At 40.8% G+C, this 13,811-nt stretch overlaps 1 protein-coding gene across 15 annotated transcripts in view; it reads left to right on the top strand.

The window, feature by feature from the left end:
* Positions 1 to 13,811, top strand: part of WNK2 (WNK lysine deficient protein kinase 2) — a 114,652-nt gene that overhangs the window by 37,524 nt on the left and 63,317 nt on the right. For all 15 annotated transcript variants that reach the window (XR_015948226.1, XR_009557105.2, XM_088662224.1 and 12 more), the window contains exons 6-9: positions 1,052 to 1,140; positions 2,547 to 2,766; positions 5,049 to 5,340; positions 10,984 to 11,180. Coding sequence is in view for 13 of the 15 variants with exons in the window: in XM_088662224.1 (XP_088518350.1) it covers positions 1,052 to 1,140; positions 2,547 to 2,766; positions 5,049 to 5,340; positions 10,984 to 11,180 (798 nt within the window). In the remaining 2 variants the exon portion in view is untranslated. The remainder of the gene's footprint in view (positions 1 to 1,051; positions 1,141 to 2,546; positions 2,767 to 5,048; positions 5,341 to 10,983; positions 11,181 to 13,811) is intronic.

Here is a 13,811-nt window from a genome sequence, read left to right as displayed (position 1 = left end):
TATCTCGCTATGTGGAGCAGCCCCCTCTGTTTATGTCAAGTGGCCTCTCCATAATGACTATTTCATTAGGATAGGCACTTAATCTATCCCTACTAGCTGTTTTGTGTTCAAAATAAATATGAGTGTTTATTAGGATCAACACACATCTGGAACCCTACAGGGAGGACGAGGAAAGTATGCAGACAATTTTTAGGGGTGGGGATAATAACTGTTAAGAAAATGGTTTAATAGGTTCCATTTTTACACCCACCCAATTCCCATTTCCACCTACCCTGTAATCAGAACCATAGAGCCCAAAGCTAATTTTCATTAAAAGAAAAGAAAAAGCAACAGTACCTTTGTTACATGCATAAATAATTGGTTCTTGTTAATCTCCTCAGCTTGATGTGGTAAGAAATGCATTAGAACTTTCTGTTTCCCTACCTCAATAGAAATTAATCTCAAATAATACTGTGTAATCTACAGTTGATTCACAACAATCTTAGAAATGACAACATAGTGATGTTTTGGGACTATAGATTCACCATGTTCAACCTGGGTTGTGTGAGTGGAGGTTGTGTATGATCCTACAAATCTGATTCTGATCCTTGAAATCTGGTTACGTTGTACATCTGTGTTGAACCCCATAACTAGAGGACTGGTAACATTCTAAAATGGAAAATAGAACTGTTGTTCTTCTCAGTATCTTCATTAATTTCCTCAATCTGATGTGTTATCTTAATATTAGCTTGGATCCCAGGATGCCCTTCTGCTTGTGGAAGATACTTTCTGTGAGCGAAAGGACACTTTGGATGCAAATCCTCTGCTATGGATCCAAGCTGTTCTGTATGCACATGTGTTGATTTCAGAAGATGCCATAGAAAAGAATTCTACCATTTAAGTTTCAAATTAGTTTGATCTTTGTTTTACCATGATTACGGAATATACTATACTATTGTTTTGCAATAGACCAAATAGCTACCCTAAGTAAGTTTGCTAGTGCACCAATTCAATACTATTGAACTGAAATCTATTCTGAGTAGACCTAAGGCTGATTTGTTTTTCCTTGCAGGGTGTCAAACCAGCAAGTTTTGATAAAGTTACCGACCCTGAAATTAAGGAGATAATTGGAGAATGCATTTGCAAAAATAAAGAAGAGAGGTGTGTTTCAAATAGTAAAAAAATTTCATCACTGAGTAGATATTAAACTGACTTTTGTGTTTGTGGCAGAGAGAGGAGAACAGGAGAATATCCAGTTGATGGAACTCTAAGGCTTAGGGTTTTCCTACAAGTTTTCTTGGATAAAACATGTGATCTGGATTCTTTTCTGTTTGGCTCTGGCCCAGTTTTGTTCCCTTGGTAGCTGGACAGGGCGAGTGTTTTCCTGGTGGTTTTGCTTGACCAATCCTACTGGATTGCCTATACAAGATTAATTTGAGGGGCACCAGATTGCAGTAGTTTGGGGAATAGTTTTGCGGGATATTTGCTTGGCACAGTAGCCATTGGCATACAGTATTTCACACCATTTTATCCTACCCCCTATACTGTTCAACATCTACATGAAACCACTGGCGAGATCACCTGGGGATTTGGAGTTTTTTTTGCCACCAGTATGCTGATGATGCACAGCTCCACCTTTCTTTCCCATCAGGCTCAAGAGGGAAGGTGGAGGTTCTAAACCAGGCATCCCCAAACTTCGGCCCTCCAGATGTTTTGGACTACAATTCCCACCATCCCTGACCACTGGTCTTGTTAGCCAGGGATCATGGGAGTTGTAGGCCAAAACATCTGGAGGGCCACAGTTTGGGGATGCCTGTTCTAAACCATTGCTTGTGATCATGGAAGGACTGGATGTGGGCAAAGAAACGAAAGAGTAATCCAGGCAAATAAAAGGCAAAGCCATGCCTGTTGCAATTAGTGCCTATTTGACATGATGCCTTTATAAAATAGAAATGAATAAATCAACTTAAATAAATGAATAAAATAATTAAATAATCAGATTGTGTTAAAAGTAGACAAATTAATGGAGAACAACTCTGTTCTATCAGCCATGGTAGCAAAATGGAGCCTCCACGTTCAGAGAAAGTATACTTTTGAGTATCTATTACTGAGGTACAAATTAGGAAAAGGCCAGAGGATTATGTTTGTGAGCTTGTTGGATGGTTACTGCTGAAAAGAAGTTGCATTCCTTGTACTGATCTAGCATCACTGTTCATACATTCTAAAAATGTTGTCCCAAATGTTTAATGTACATCTACAAACTTTGTTAGAGCCTGAAAACATTAATAAAAAATGAATAAATTTATACCCTGCTCTCCCCGGCCAAAGCCGGGCTCAGAGCGGCTAACACCAAATATAAAACCACTGAGACAGACTTTTCCTCCAGGCTTCTTTCCTAAAATATATCCATTGTTTCCTTTGTTATTGCTTAGGCTCCTTCAGTTTTTGTTTTAATTACTGAACGCCCCTTTGCTGGTTTTTATGTGATACACAGTTTTGTTTTGTTTTAAAATGTATTGAAATCTGTAGTGCCTTAATACGGCTTTTGTAATTTGTCCTTGTTCCAGATATGAAATTAAAGATTTACTAAGCCATGCCTTTTTTGCTGAAGATACTGGGGTAAGAGTGGAACTTGCAGAAGAAGATGATGGTAGGAAATCCTCTATTGCCTTAAGACTCTGGGTAGAAGATCCTAAGAAACTGAAAGGAAAACCCAAAGATAATGGAGCCATTGAGTTTACTTTTGATCTGGAGAAGGAAACTCCTGATGATGTTGCACAAGAAATGGTAAAATAAACATCTCCTAACAAATATATATATATAAGTAGTACATTAATCTGAAAGGACACCAGGAGCAAATCTGGTAAAGTAAATTCCATTCCAAAGATTCAGCTCAGAGAGATTTAGAAGGCTTGGGTAAGAAATTAGGCAAATAAAAGATCCTGAATTAGAGTACTGTACTCAATAGAGTCTGCACCATTTCTAACTTTTTCTCCAGTAAGATGAGATGTGTCCAAATTAATTTCTTGGTAAAAACTGCAAAAACAAAGAACAAGGGCTATTCAAGGTTTAATACTGATACATTTAGGATAAACTTTGTCACGTTCGCTGCTGAGTTGTTTTATATACTGAACAGATAGATACCTATTGTCATTGGGTGAATATATATTGCTCCCCCCACTTCCCTCCCCCTCCATCTATGATTCAACAACAGCAACAAAATACATGTGGCACTTCAATGGCTGATTAAGAAGGGACAGAAAACAAAGGAAAGTCTAATGGGAACACCATTGCTCCTTTTTAATTTATAGATGAATCACAGTGTCAGAAGAACAGATTTCTTTGTAATATCAGGAAGGCACTGTGGATCTGTTTTCTGCTTTAGGTGTAAGGACTGAGTAGCCAATGCATAAAAATGACTACCCAAGTAGAAGGTGGGGAGTCAGTTATGAAGAAACCATGATTAAATAACCATTAGTTTTGCATTTCTTGGGTTGCAATCCTATATACACATTGTTCAGTACAATTATGTGTAGCTTCTGATGGTTACAGCAAAAGCAAGTCGGTTCTTTACATTTACATTCTTCCCACATACATATGGAAGAGGGTGATGTACTTTTGTGGACATTCAGATGATATGTAATATGAGGCGCTGATCAGAGAAAGTGTGCTTGAGCCTTTGGCAAAACACTGCTAGAATGCCTCTGGGGTCTTCTCAGGGCAAGACTGTTAGCCCTCAGTTTCCCAACAGAATAGTTCTAGTTACTTCGGCTTCATTCAGATGCATCTGCGAATAATGATTATAGTTTGTTCACAAGAAAACTTTCCCCCCCAAAAGTTATGCAAGAATTCAGTTCTTCATGGGAAGTACTCCTGAAGGAACAAGGAAGCTCTGTAGCCTTGCTTAGCCAAAAGTGTTCTGTGCTCTTCTGTCTCTTCCATCAAGATGTCTTTAATGAAAAGCAGGTTGGCTCCAGTAAGCTAGGCAGTATCAGCTGGGCCCAAATCTATTTGTTTGCTTGAGTAATAAATGAGATTTTTGCAGTAAACTCCATTTCTTTTCCATGCAGCAAGCTAATACTGATATGCCAGTTTTTAAATCAGCACGCACATATTTTAAAAAGCTTAATTAACACAAATCACCTACACCTGAGTCCTTTTGGTTCAAATATTTTAGATGAATTGAATTTATTCTTAACGGTCACAGACCAATATTTTAGATGTTTCATTTTAAAATTCACAGGGTGAATTTGTTTCAGTTTCATACCACATCTTAGAGTGCCCCTAACATAAATATGGAAATATATACATTTCTGATTGGGTGAAAGACAGGACTTAACCCAAGAGGTAAAATTAAAAGTATCAGTGCCAAGTGAGCTTTTGAAATGGTATCAGCTGAATACGCTTATATTGTAGTTAATATGACATAAGATGACTTTTTTACATAGTACCTAAAGATGACTTTTTTCCATAGTACATGGATTGGTGAGCCTACATTTGCAGGAGCATCTGCACAAATGACATATTCAGAATAGGAAAGGCATTTATTCACCCCACATATTTATCTAACTGATGGTTCCCCCCCTCCTCAGTTAATCCTCACAGCAACCCTCTGAGGTAGGTTAGGCTGAGAGGTAGTGACTTTTTGTTCCTGAAAAGCTGTAGTCTTAAGCTGCAATGCAGTTTGGAAAAATTGTAGGTTATTCATGAAGCAGACATCTGAGATTATGCCAAATATGATGGCAGTGTGCACTGGGTTTAATTATTCTATAAATGCCCCCTTCCTGTCAGCCATCTGTTATGCTTTGACTGAAAAAGTAACACTCGCTAACAACTGATTTTATACGGAGCTCCAGTGATCTTCAAATTAGAATGATTGACAGACATATGTTTAAATAGAATAATAGTTGCTTGATCTGGTGCTGGTTTTGCAGCTACATCACTATTTTATGAAAAACTGTGGCACGTGTTATATCACACTTTTTCGAAAACTCTGTAGAAAATACTCTGCTGAATGAACACCTACATGTATGTGGATTCACAGCTGAACAATCATGGCTTTATTTCAGGTTGATGCTGGATTTTTTCATGAGAGCGATGTCAAAATTGTTGCAAAGTCAATACGTGACAGAGTAGCATTAATACAGTGGAGAAGAGAGAGGATTTGGCCTCTCCTGCAATCAGAAGAACAACAACGGGATCCGGAGAGTTTAGAAAAAATGAAGATTCCACAAGCACAAGCAGTTCAGGTTATGTACCTTTCTCACACTGGTCATCACATTCTGTCAGAACCAGAAGAGCCTGAAGCTGACCAGCATCTTTCTCAGCAGAATCTTCCCACAAGCGTCACTTCACTTGCATGTAAGTTGTTTGGTTTCAGTATTCCTAGAAGCCCAAGTAACTGAGAGTATATAACAAGGCACTGGTAGTGAATAATACGTGTAAACAGTGCTTTTTTCTGGGGGGGGGGATGCAGGGGTACGCATATCCCTAAACATTTTGTGAATCTTTGTACTTTTGTCCATTTACTGTACAGTGGTACCTCGGGTTACAAACACCTCAGGTTACAAAACACTTCAGGTTACAGTTTCCACTAACCCGGAAGTAGTACCTTGGGTTAACAACTTTAATGAGAACAGAAATTGTGTGCCGCTGGCGCGGCGGCAGCGGGACGCCCCATTAGATAAAGTGGTACCTCAGGTTAAGAATGGTTTCAGGTTAATAATGGACCTCCGGAACGAATTGAGTACGGAACCAGAGGTTAACAATGTATTTGTTTTTCCGGATTGAACTATAAAATTATGATTTTCTTGAGTCAAAATGAGAGTACCACTAAATATTTTATTTATTTATTTTAGAAGAAAAGCACTGCATGTAAACTAATTAAAGTCTAATACAGAAGCATATAGGCACAGTTACCGTGCCAGCAAATTTGTACAGTGTGCAACAGGTAAATTATGCTGGAAAGATGCCAGGGAAAGAAAAACGACTGGGATGCATGGTTCCAAAAGCTCCACGTATTTGTGATTAAAATAAATAAGTGATCCATAAAGAAACGTTTTCTCAAGGGTCAGCAGTAAGCTATCATGACCTATATTTCTTGTTCAGATCTCCCTATGTTCATGGAGCTGTAGCCAAAACAGCGCTACCCATGTACAAGAGGGAGGTGCTGGCAGGCTTAAAGTAGCCCTGAGGCTTGCAGATGCTCAGAATACCTTCAGGAAAAAATATCCTAAAGTAGGGTGGAGGGTGGGGCAACAACCAGCCCCATAAGCTCACAATGGCATGGAATATTTGACTTGAAAGACACAAAAAATGACAATCAGTTGAGAAAAGAAATGGAAGGGTGTTTTGCCAGGGACCAGAGGTTCCCTTTGAATCTGGAGCACAGTGAACATTCAAATGGGGTGAGGGCTAAAGTTTTCATTAAACAGTTCAAAGAAAGCTTCAAAGCATTGCCATTATCTGACATCCTTCTTGTTCCTGGGGATGTTAGTCAAACATGACCCTGGAGCTTGGTAGCGCTCTCTGCATATCCTTGCGTAGAGCTTCAACTAACAGAGGTGTTCTTGGGACTTACTTACTGCTGAGATTACATATTCCACACCTATTATTTTCATCCCAGGTGCTGTTTCCTGCTAGAGTGAAGGACTAACTAATATATGGCAAGCAGCCACATAGATTATTATTATTATTATTATTATTATTATTATTATTATTATTATTCCCCAACCTTTTCCCTGACAGGGTCTCAAGGTGGCTTACAGATAAAATAAGAAGAGCTAAAACACAGGGGAGAAACCGTTAAAAAGCAATTAAACATTAATAGAATTAAAATTCTATATACAGTGGTGCCTCGCTAGACGAAATTAATTCATTCCAGGACTCAATTCGTCCTACGAAAATTTCGTCTAGCGAGGCACCGTTTCCCATAGGAATGCATTAAAAGTCAATTAATGCGTTCCTATGGGCTCCGGGGGGAACTGGTGGCAGCAGCAGCGCTTGTTCTCTTGGCTCGGGGAAGGCAGGCAGGCGCTTCCCCGAGCCAAGAGAGCAAGCGCCGCTGCTGCCAATGACAGAGCCGGATCGGACGAAGCTTCAGAAGCTTCGTCAGATCCAGCTCTGTCGGGCGGGGTGGGCGAAAGGCGAAGGAACGATCCTGCGACTTTCCCCCACCTCTGCCAAGCCCCATGCCGACGAGAAGCGGCGAGAAGCGGTGGCGGGGGAAGACGTTCCCCCACCACCGCGTCTTGCCTGCCTCCCCCGACATGGAGCGCGGCCTCGGAGACCTCCGAAACCGCGCTCCATGCCGGCTGTGCGCGGCAAGACGCGGTGGCGGGGGAAGACGTTCCCCCGCCGCCGCATCTTGCCTGCCTCCCCCGACATGGAGCGCGGCTTCGGGAGACCTCCGAAACCGCGCTCCATGCCAGCTGTGCGCGGCAAGACGCGGTGGCGGGGGAAGACGTTCCCCCGCCGCCGCGTCTTGCCTGCCTCCCTCAACATGGAGCGTGGCCTTGGAGACCTCCGAAACCGCGCTCCATGCCGGCAAGCGGGGGACACCTACCTAGCCCGCTCCCTTGCCTTCGCCAAGAAAGCGCCGCCTCAGCGAAGTTAAGCAGGCGGACACCTACCGGTAGTTCCTCCCCCCTAGTTCCTCTTTGTGTTCCGCTGTCAGCGCCTCTCAGCCGAGCTTCCTTTGCCTTCTTCCCTTGCTACAGCTGGTTCCCCTTTCGCTAGATGAATGCCCTGATTTTCTGATCAGAGGTTTTTATGGCCACGCTCGCAAGACGAAGCGGTGGCCATAGAAAATCTCGTCGTATAGCGAGGCAACCTCCGATCAGAAAATCCTTTCGTTAAGCGGAATTTTCGTCTAGCAGGGCATTCGTCTAGCGAGGCACCACTGTAGTAGCTGGTAGTCCCTACAGCAGGAGTCATGTAGGACGCCTGCAAAAGCTTATCTAGAAAATTACAATTCTGAAACTGTTCTGTCCAAGCACAATGGATTGGGTCAGGATTGGATCGACTTACCAGCACAATAGAATTCTGTTTCATTGCTTAAGCTTGTAGGCCACTATATTCAAAGAAGAGACAAAATATTTTTGACTACAGAAATAACTGAAATAATATCATAATGGGCAACTTTAATTTTATGTTTCAGTAAAACAGATAGAATTTCCTAATATGAGAACTACACCTCAAATAGCAATAAACATTTTAACTAAATTAGTTAAAACATCTAGCTATAAAATAATTATTCAATGAGAGCTGCTTACAAAACAAAAATATGTTTAAAAATAAGATGCCGTTTAATCCCACCACTTCCATTTTTTATTTTTTTATTTTGCTATACTTTAAAGCACCAGTATCGTATGCTATTTGGATGGTAGCATAGTGCTTTTGTGTCTAAAAGCCCTATAAATAATTTCCTTTTACGCTGCCTGTGATACTCAAAGAAGGCAGAAATGAAGATAAATAATTTAGCATCTCTGTACGACATGATGAGTCATAAAAATCCAGACTTGGCTTCCTACTGCTACTTCAGCTCTGTTTAGTTACACACTCCCCCTCCCACCCCAAATTTGTGGTTACAAATAATTTCTGTAATGGATAAAAATATCTATGCTGTAAACATCTCTACATTATAAAATACATGGAGTCTTGCTTATAAACAAATACATGAGCAAAACTTGAAGTGGCTTCCCCCACCCCAGCTAAATGTTGAAGGAAGATTGATTCGACTATGATGAATTTGCATCAGCTAATGGTTCAATTTGGCCCAAACCTATGAGAGCTAGAACTGAACCCCCCAAAATCAGAAGAAATGTAACTTCCCAAATCCTTTTATTAAGCCTGTGCTTTATCTTGATTTTGGCTCCAGTTAGGAACTGCTTGGCATAATATGTTCCTTTTTCTGCTTTGTAAAGAGAAACTATTTTAATAGTATAGTACCCGATCAAACCTGGAGATGCTGGACTGTTGATATCATCTATACAATAACATAGCATAGTGTTTAAACACTCCACACTCCAAACACATATTTAAAGCACATCAGCTAGAAGGGGGGCTGTTACCCGTTCTCTGCTAATCAACTGATCAATCTGATAGCCAGGTTCCTGGGCTCTGCCCTCCCCAGTGCTGTGTCTGCTTCAATCCCCCCCCAATCTTTTTGCTGCCACTGCCAAGATCAGTAGGGCCATTGGGGCAGGGAAAAAATTGCTTGGTTGGCTGGGATCAAATTGCTTTAGGGTTACGGTTAAGTAAGCTAGTGTTCTTGTTGTAAATGCAGAAACTAGGGGAGGAAGCATGAAACACTCATATAAAGCAGGGTTGGGGAACTTCTTTGCCCACTATCTCCCCCAACTCTGCAGGCCGCTTGGGCAAGTGACCTGTCAGTCACCTGGTGTTCTTAAGTCATTAACAGAAGGTTCTCTTGCCCACTTGTCAAAGTCTCTTCCACGGTGCTTCCCAAGTGCATGACAGCCAGCTGGCTGTTGGGTGCTTGGGGACCGCAGTACTTGGGGCTTTGCCAGCCCTATACTTGGAAAAAGCATCAAGCACAGGGCTAGCAAAACTGATTCCTGCAAGGATTGGCTATGTGGTTAAGCTCCTTGCAGGGAACTTGGTAGGGCAGCCAATCCAGCCATGTCTGTACAGCCCCACACGTATTATCACATATGGTGTCAGGTGTGGGGCCAGGTGTGCATAGCTTGAAGGGAGAAGATGGTGTGGGCCAAATTGGAACCTTACCAGATCTGACCCCTGGGTTGGAGGTTCTCCACCCCGATATAAAGTAAACTGAACTCACTCTTTCACTAGAAAATTCTCTGTTCTTTACCATGTATCATTGCAGAGCAAGTGGCACTTGAACTTTAATTCTTAAGTTGTTTTGTCCAGCAATAAATAATAATAGAACAAAGCACTCTTTGTATTTCTATCACTCAGAAAGCAATGCACCCAAATTACTTGAGTTTTTTTCCTACTACATGTCCTTCAGCTTTACTAAAAGTATATAAAATATAAATTATTTTGCTGATGGGCATTTGTAAGCCAAAGTCTGCTCACAATTCTTTTGCATGCAGCCCATATTCTATGCTTCTTTGCTCCCTTCTATGAGCAGAGGAAATATAACACAGAATCACCAACATCCATTCTCATTCAAAGTGCTGAGCTGTATAGAAAAGAGATTGTAGTGTCAGCATGACCAGGACTTTGGACTGCGCCAATAAATATCTATTGAATACTCCACATTAACATTAACTTGAATGACATGCTATGGCCATGATGATTTGCTATAAAGTCAAAGTGTAAAGACTGGTTTAAGTTTCAAAGCAGGGGAGTATGCAAGCAGGCTGCTGGACAGTTCCTTCCTTTCATCCGTCCGTCTGTCCCACTCCTACATTTAATATTTTCCCCTAATTCCACACCTACTTTAGAGGAAATTTGCAATAACAAAATTCTAGCACACTTGACTGCTTCAGTCCTGTATATATGGCCCCTTGGAATCTGTAATATCATCACTGAATAAAAGAGAATTAAAAACCCAGCAGAAAAAAAATATTCCAGCAAGGTGTTCAGCTAACACATGTCAAGTTGAAATCATAATCAAATCTGCTGTGCTATGGGTCTGTAATAGTGTCTGGTAGACAAAAACGAGCAAAACATGCTAACCTTAACATGATTTTTTTCAGTATGGCTCTATCCAGATAAAGATGGCAATGAGAAAATTGGCAGAGAAAGTAACCCAACAGCCGTTTAGTATATAACGACTAAAGTGAATTTGAGCAGTGGGCCAATTCTGAGACATGCTGTGCAAGCTGATAAATGTGTTATAATTTTAGGAGAAGGTATATGGACTACTGCACTAGAAAACCATCGCACAGGCTGTGATATTACATAGGCATTGCATTGTTGCAGACTAGCTGGGACATCAGTGAATTGGGGATCAGAACTAAGTTCCTTTGATTTTTAACACGCCCTTAATTTTTTCCCCCAATCATCCTTCAGCTGATAGCACATTCGACAGTGGGCAGGGATCAACCGTGTATTCAGACTCCCAGAGCAGCCAGCAAAGTGTCATCTACTCATCTATGCCTGATGCAATACCTCCTGCAATTCAGCGGGTTTACAGCCCACCTCTCAGCGAAAGCCAGACTTTGCCCCACGGTCTTCAGCAGCTGGGACCCTACCAGCAGCCTTCAGTTGTAAGCATAATGGTTTCCTTAAAATACTTTGTATTTATGGATCTCCACATATAACCTTTAAGAACAAATTATTTTTCAGATTCTAGACTCTGAGTCCAGTTTTCCCGCATAAATATATGAAGCTCCCCCATTTATATGAATTGGTGCCATAAAAATACATATGCTTATCTACTCAGTATGTATGTTTGCTTTAGCTAGTGTACTCTAACAAACTAAGCAGGTGCAATACATTTAATTCAACCCAAATGTGTTTATTAGTTTAACCAAATTAGAACCCCTAAATGTTATTGCTTTAAGCATTCTCTCATTTGTTGTGTTTTCCTGCTGTTTCTATAGCCACATATTATTGTTCCTTCATTTTCTCAAGAATCTTTCGGGTCAGATATTTCTTCCAGCTGTTCTAAAGGCCAGGCATCTGCTCAGTACCTGTGTAGTTCTTTCGTTGGACTGAATATTTCAGAGAGGCGAAGAAGCACTTCTGTTGTAGAAGCTCCTAAATCTAACAACCAGTACCTAGGAAGTCATTCACACTTGCTCTCATGCTCCTGTTTCAACAACCAGCAAAAATTAATGGAACTGTTACTGCAAGAAGAACAGCGAGAAGCCGAACACGAACCTTCAGTCTTATTCAATAACAAAGCTGGCACGTGCCTTGTGTGCTCCTCCTCAGAGACCCCTGGGGCACAGTGCTTCTGTACTCGACAGTATTTGCTACCTGCGTTGCACAGCAGTTCCTCCAGCTGCCGTCGCCATAGTGATTCAGTGGTGGCTTTGACACCAAATGCAGTGCCTCTCACAGCGGAACTGCTGGGATCAAGCCTAAAACCATTGCAGGAGAAGGAAAATGAAACCAGTGAATCACAGCTACCAGGATTGTGGAAGTCTTCAAATTCTGCCGAGTTTATGCTCATTAAACCAACCTGCCACGAGTGCTTGGCTCGTCTGCTGCATTCTGGAGCAGATCTGAACAAAACTGAATTATTAATGCCTCTTAAATGTGCTATACATATTCCTTCCGTCCTCTGCAATAGTCTAAAAACCAGCTCTGCATCTCGACCACATCATGAAACTAGTAAGCTTTGTGGCAAAAGTTTAGACCTGTCTTTATTAAATGAATCTGTGCAGCATCTAATTAACCCACAAAACAGCTCTGCCTCAGTAAAAACAGCAAGCACCCCTACGAAAACCCCATGTTCGGAATTTATTTCTGAACAAGCCATCAAGGCAGAATGTACCCAGTGTTGTCACAAGCTTGGTCCAGATCAGACTTCAGTGATGCAGAACGACTACCTGACTCAAGGCCTACCAAACATTGGGAGCAGCCTAACTTGTAAAAAAGATGCCAGAGCTGTGGTAGGTGGAATGCCTCATTGCTTCCTCGCTTGACTTAGAAGACTGAACAATTCCAAGAATGATACTGAATGCATCCTGTTTGACCCGGAATGACTTTATCAATCAATTAGAAAAGTCATGCTTGCCCTATTTCCCCCTTTCTCTCTCTCCAAAATTCCTGTAATAAAACCTAAGGTGTACTTAGTTTGTATGATCCCAGCATCACTTTCTTAACCCAGGGGAATTGCTTTGGTGACTGTACCAGCCTTCCTTTGTTGTTGCAATGGTTCCTCGGATAAATGTACTACCTACCTTGTAAGTTTTAATCTTGCTGCTTTATTAAATAAAGCAAAAGGCCTGTAACTTTGTGCAATTGCAAAATTCAACAATGTAGCTGGGTGCCTCAGTGCCCACCCATCATTTGATTTTCAGTTGTGAAGTATGGATGTGACAGTGACACTCCTGATAGTTTTAAAAAAGTTAAATATTTTAACTTGACATTTGTGAGAAACATTGGATGTTGCCTTTTTATCTAAATGAAAACTCTTAAAAAGTAAAATACTTTTTCATAAAGATGCACTTTGCTTAATTTTGGTCATCACAACATTTATTTATATTTGACCAGTTTTGCTTCATTTTTTTCTTCAACACCGTTTACATCAGAGTAAGACTTCAAGTAGATGACATTATGTCTTAATCATTTTGACATATAACATATTCCTATTAATCACTTACAAAGAAAAGTGCCAGAAGTCATCCTTTGTAATATGGCTTTTAACTCATCAAGTTTTCATTCAGCATCCAGCCACATACATTCTGATGTTTTGTACAGGGTTCCTGCCTTTCTGTAAAAAATAAATAAATGCTGTTTTTTTTTTTTACAAGCCATTATTTGTTTTTGGCTAGCCATTTTTATTTCTGCAAAAAAAAGCTGCTCTTTATCGACTCGTAGACTACCTAGTACTAACATGGCTGTTTTTTATTCATTCATACTCATGTATATAGTAACTTCTCCTTTTCCTAATGTGTTACAGCATGCTTTTAGTTGCAAACCCCTTCATCCCCCAAAGTTTATCAGCTGTTTTTAATCACTTGCCTGCTTTCCATGAAAGTTTAAATGTACTTTATGTGTTCCAATTCTTTTTTTCAAAAAATAATAATTTTTGTTGATGCATTTTTCATGGTTGCGTAAGCTGTTCAGATAGCAGAGTCTAGTGAATAAACAAGACTTCTCTAAGGCATCAGTGCCCAACTGCTGAAGTTACAGTCAGGGTAGGAAATATGCTGTGGGCAGGCATC

This window comes from Zootoca vivipara, chromosome 2, assembly GCF_965207765.1.
Source record: "Zootoca vivipara chromosome 2, rZooViv2.hap1.1, whole genome shotgun sequence".
Taxonomy (NCBI): Eukaryota; Metazoa; Chordata; class Lepidosauria; order Squamata; family Lacertidae; genus Zootoca; species Zootoca vivipara.
Note: the sequence above shows the minus strand (reverse complement) of the source record. Positions and strands in the feature narration are given on the sequence as shown.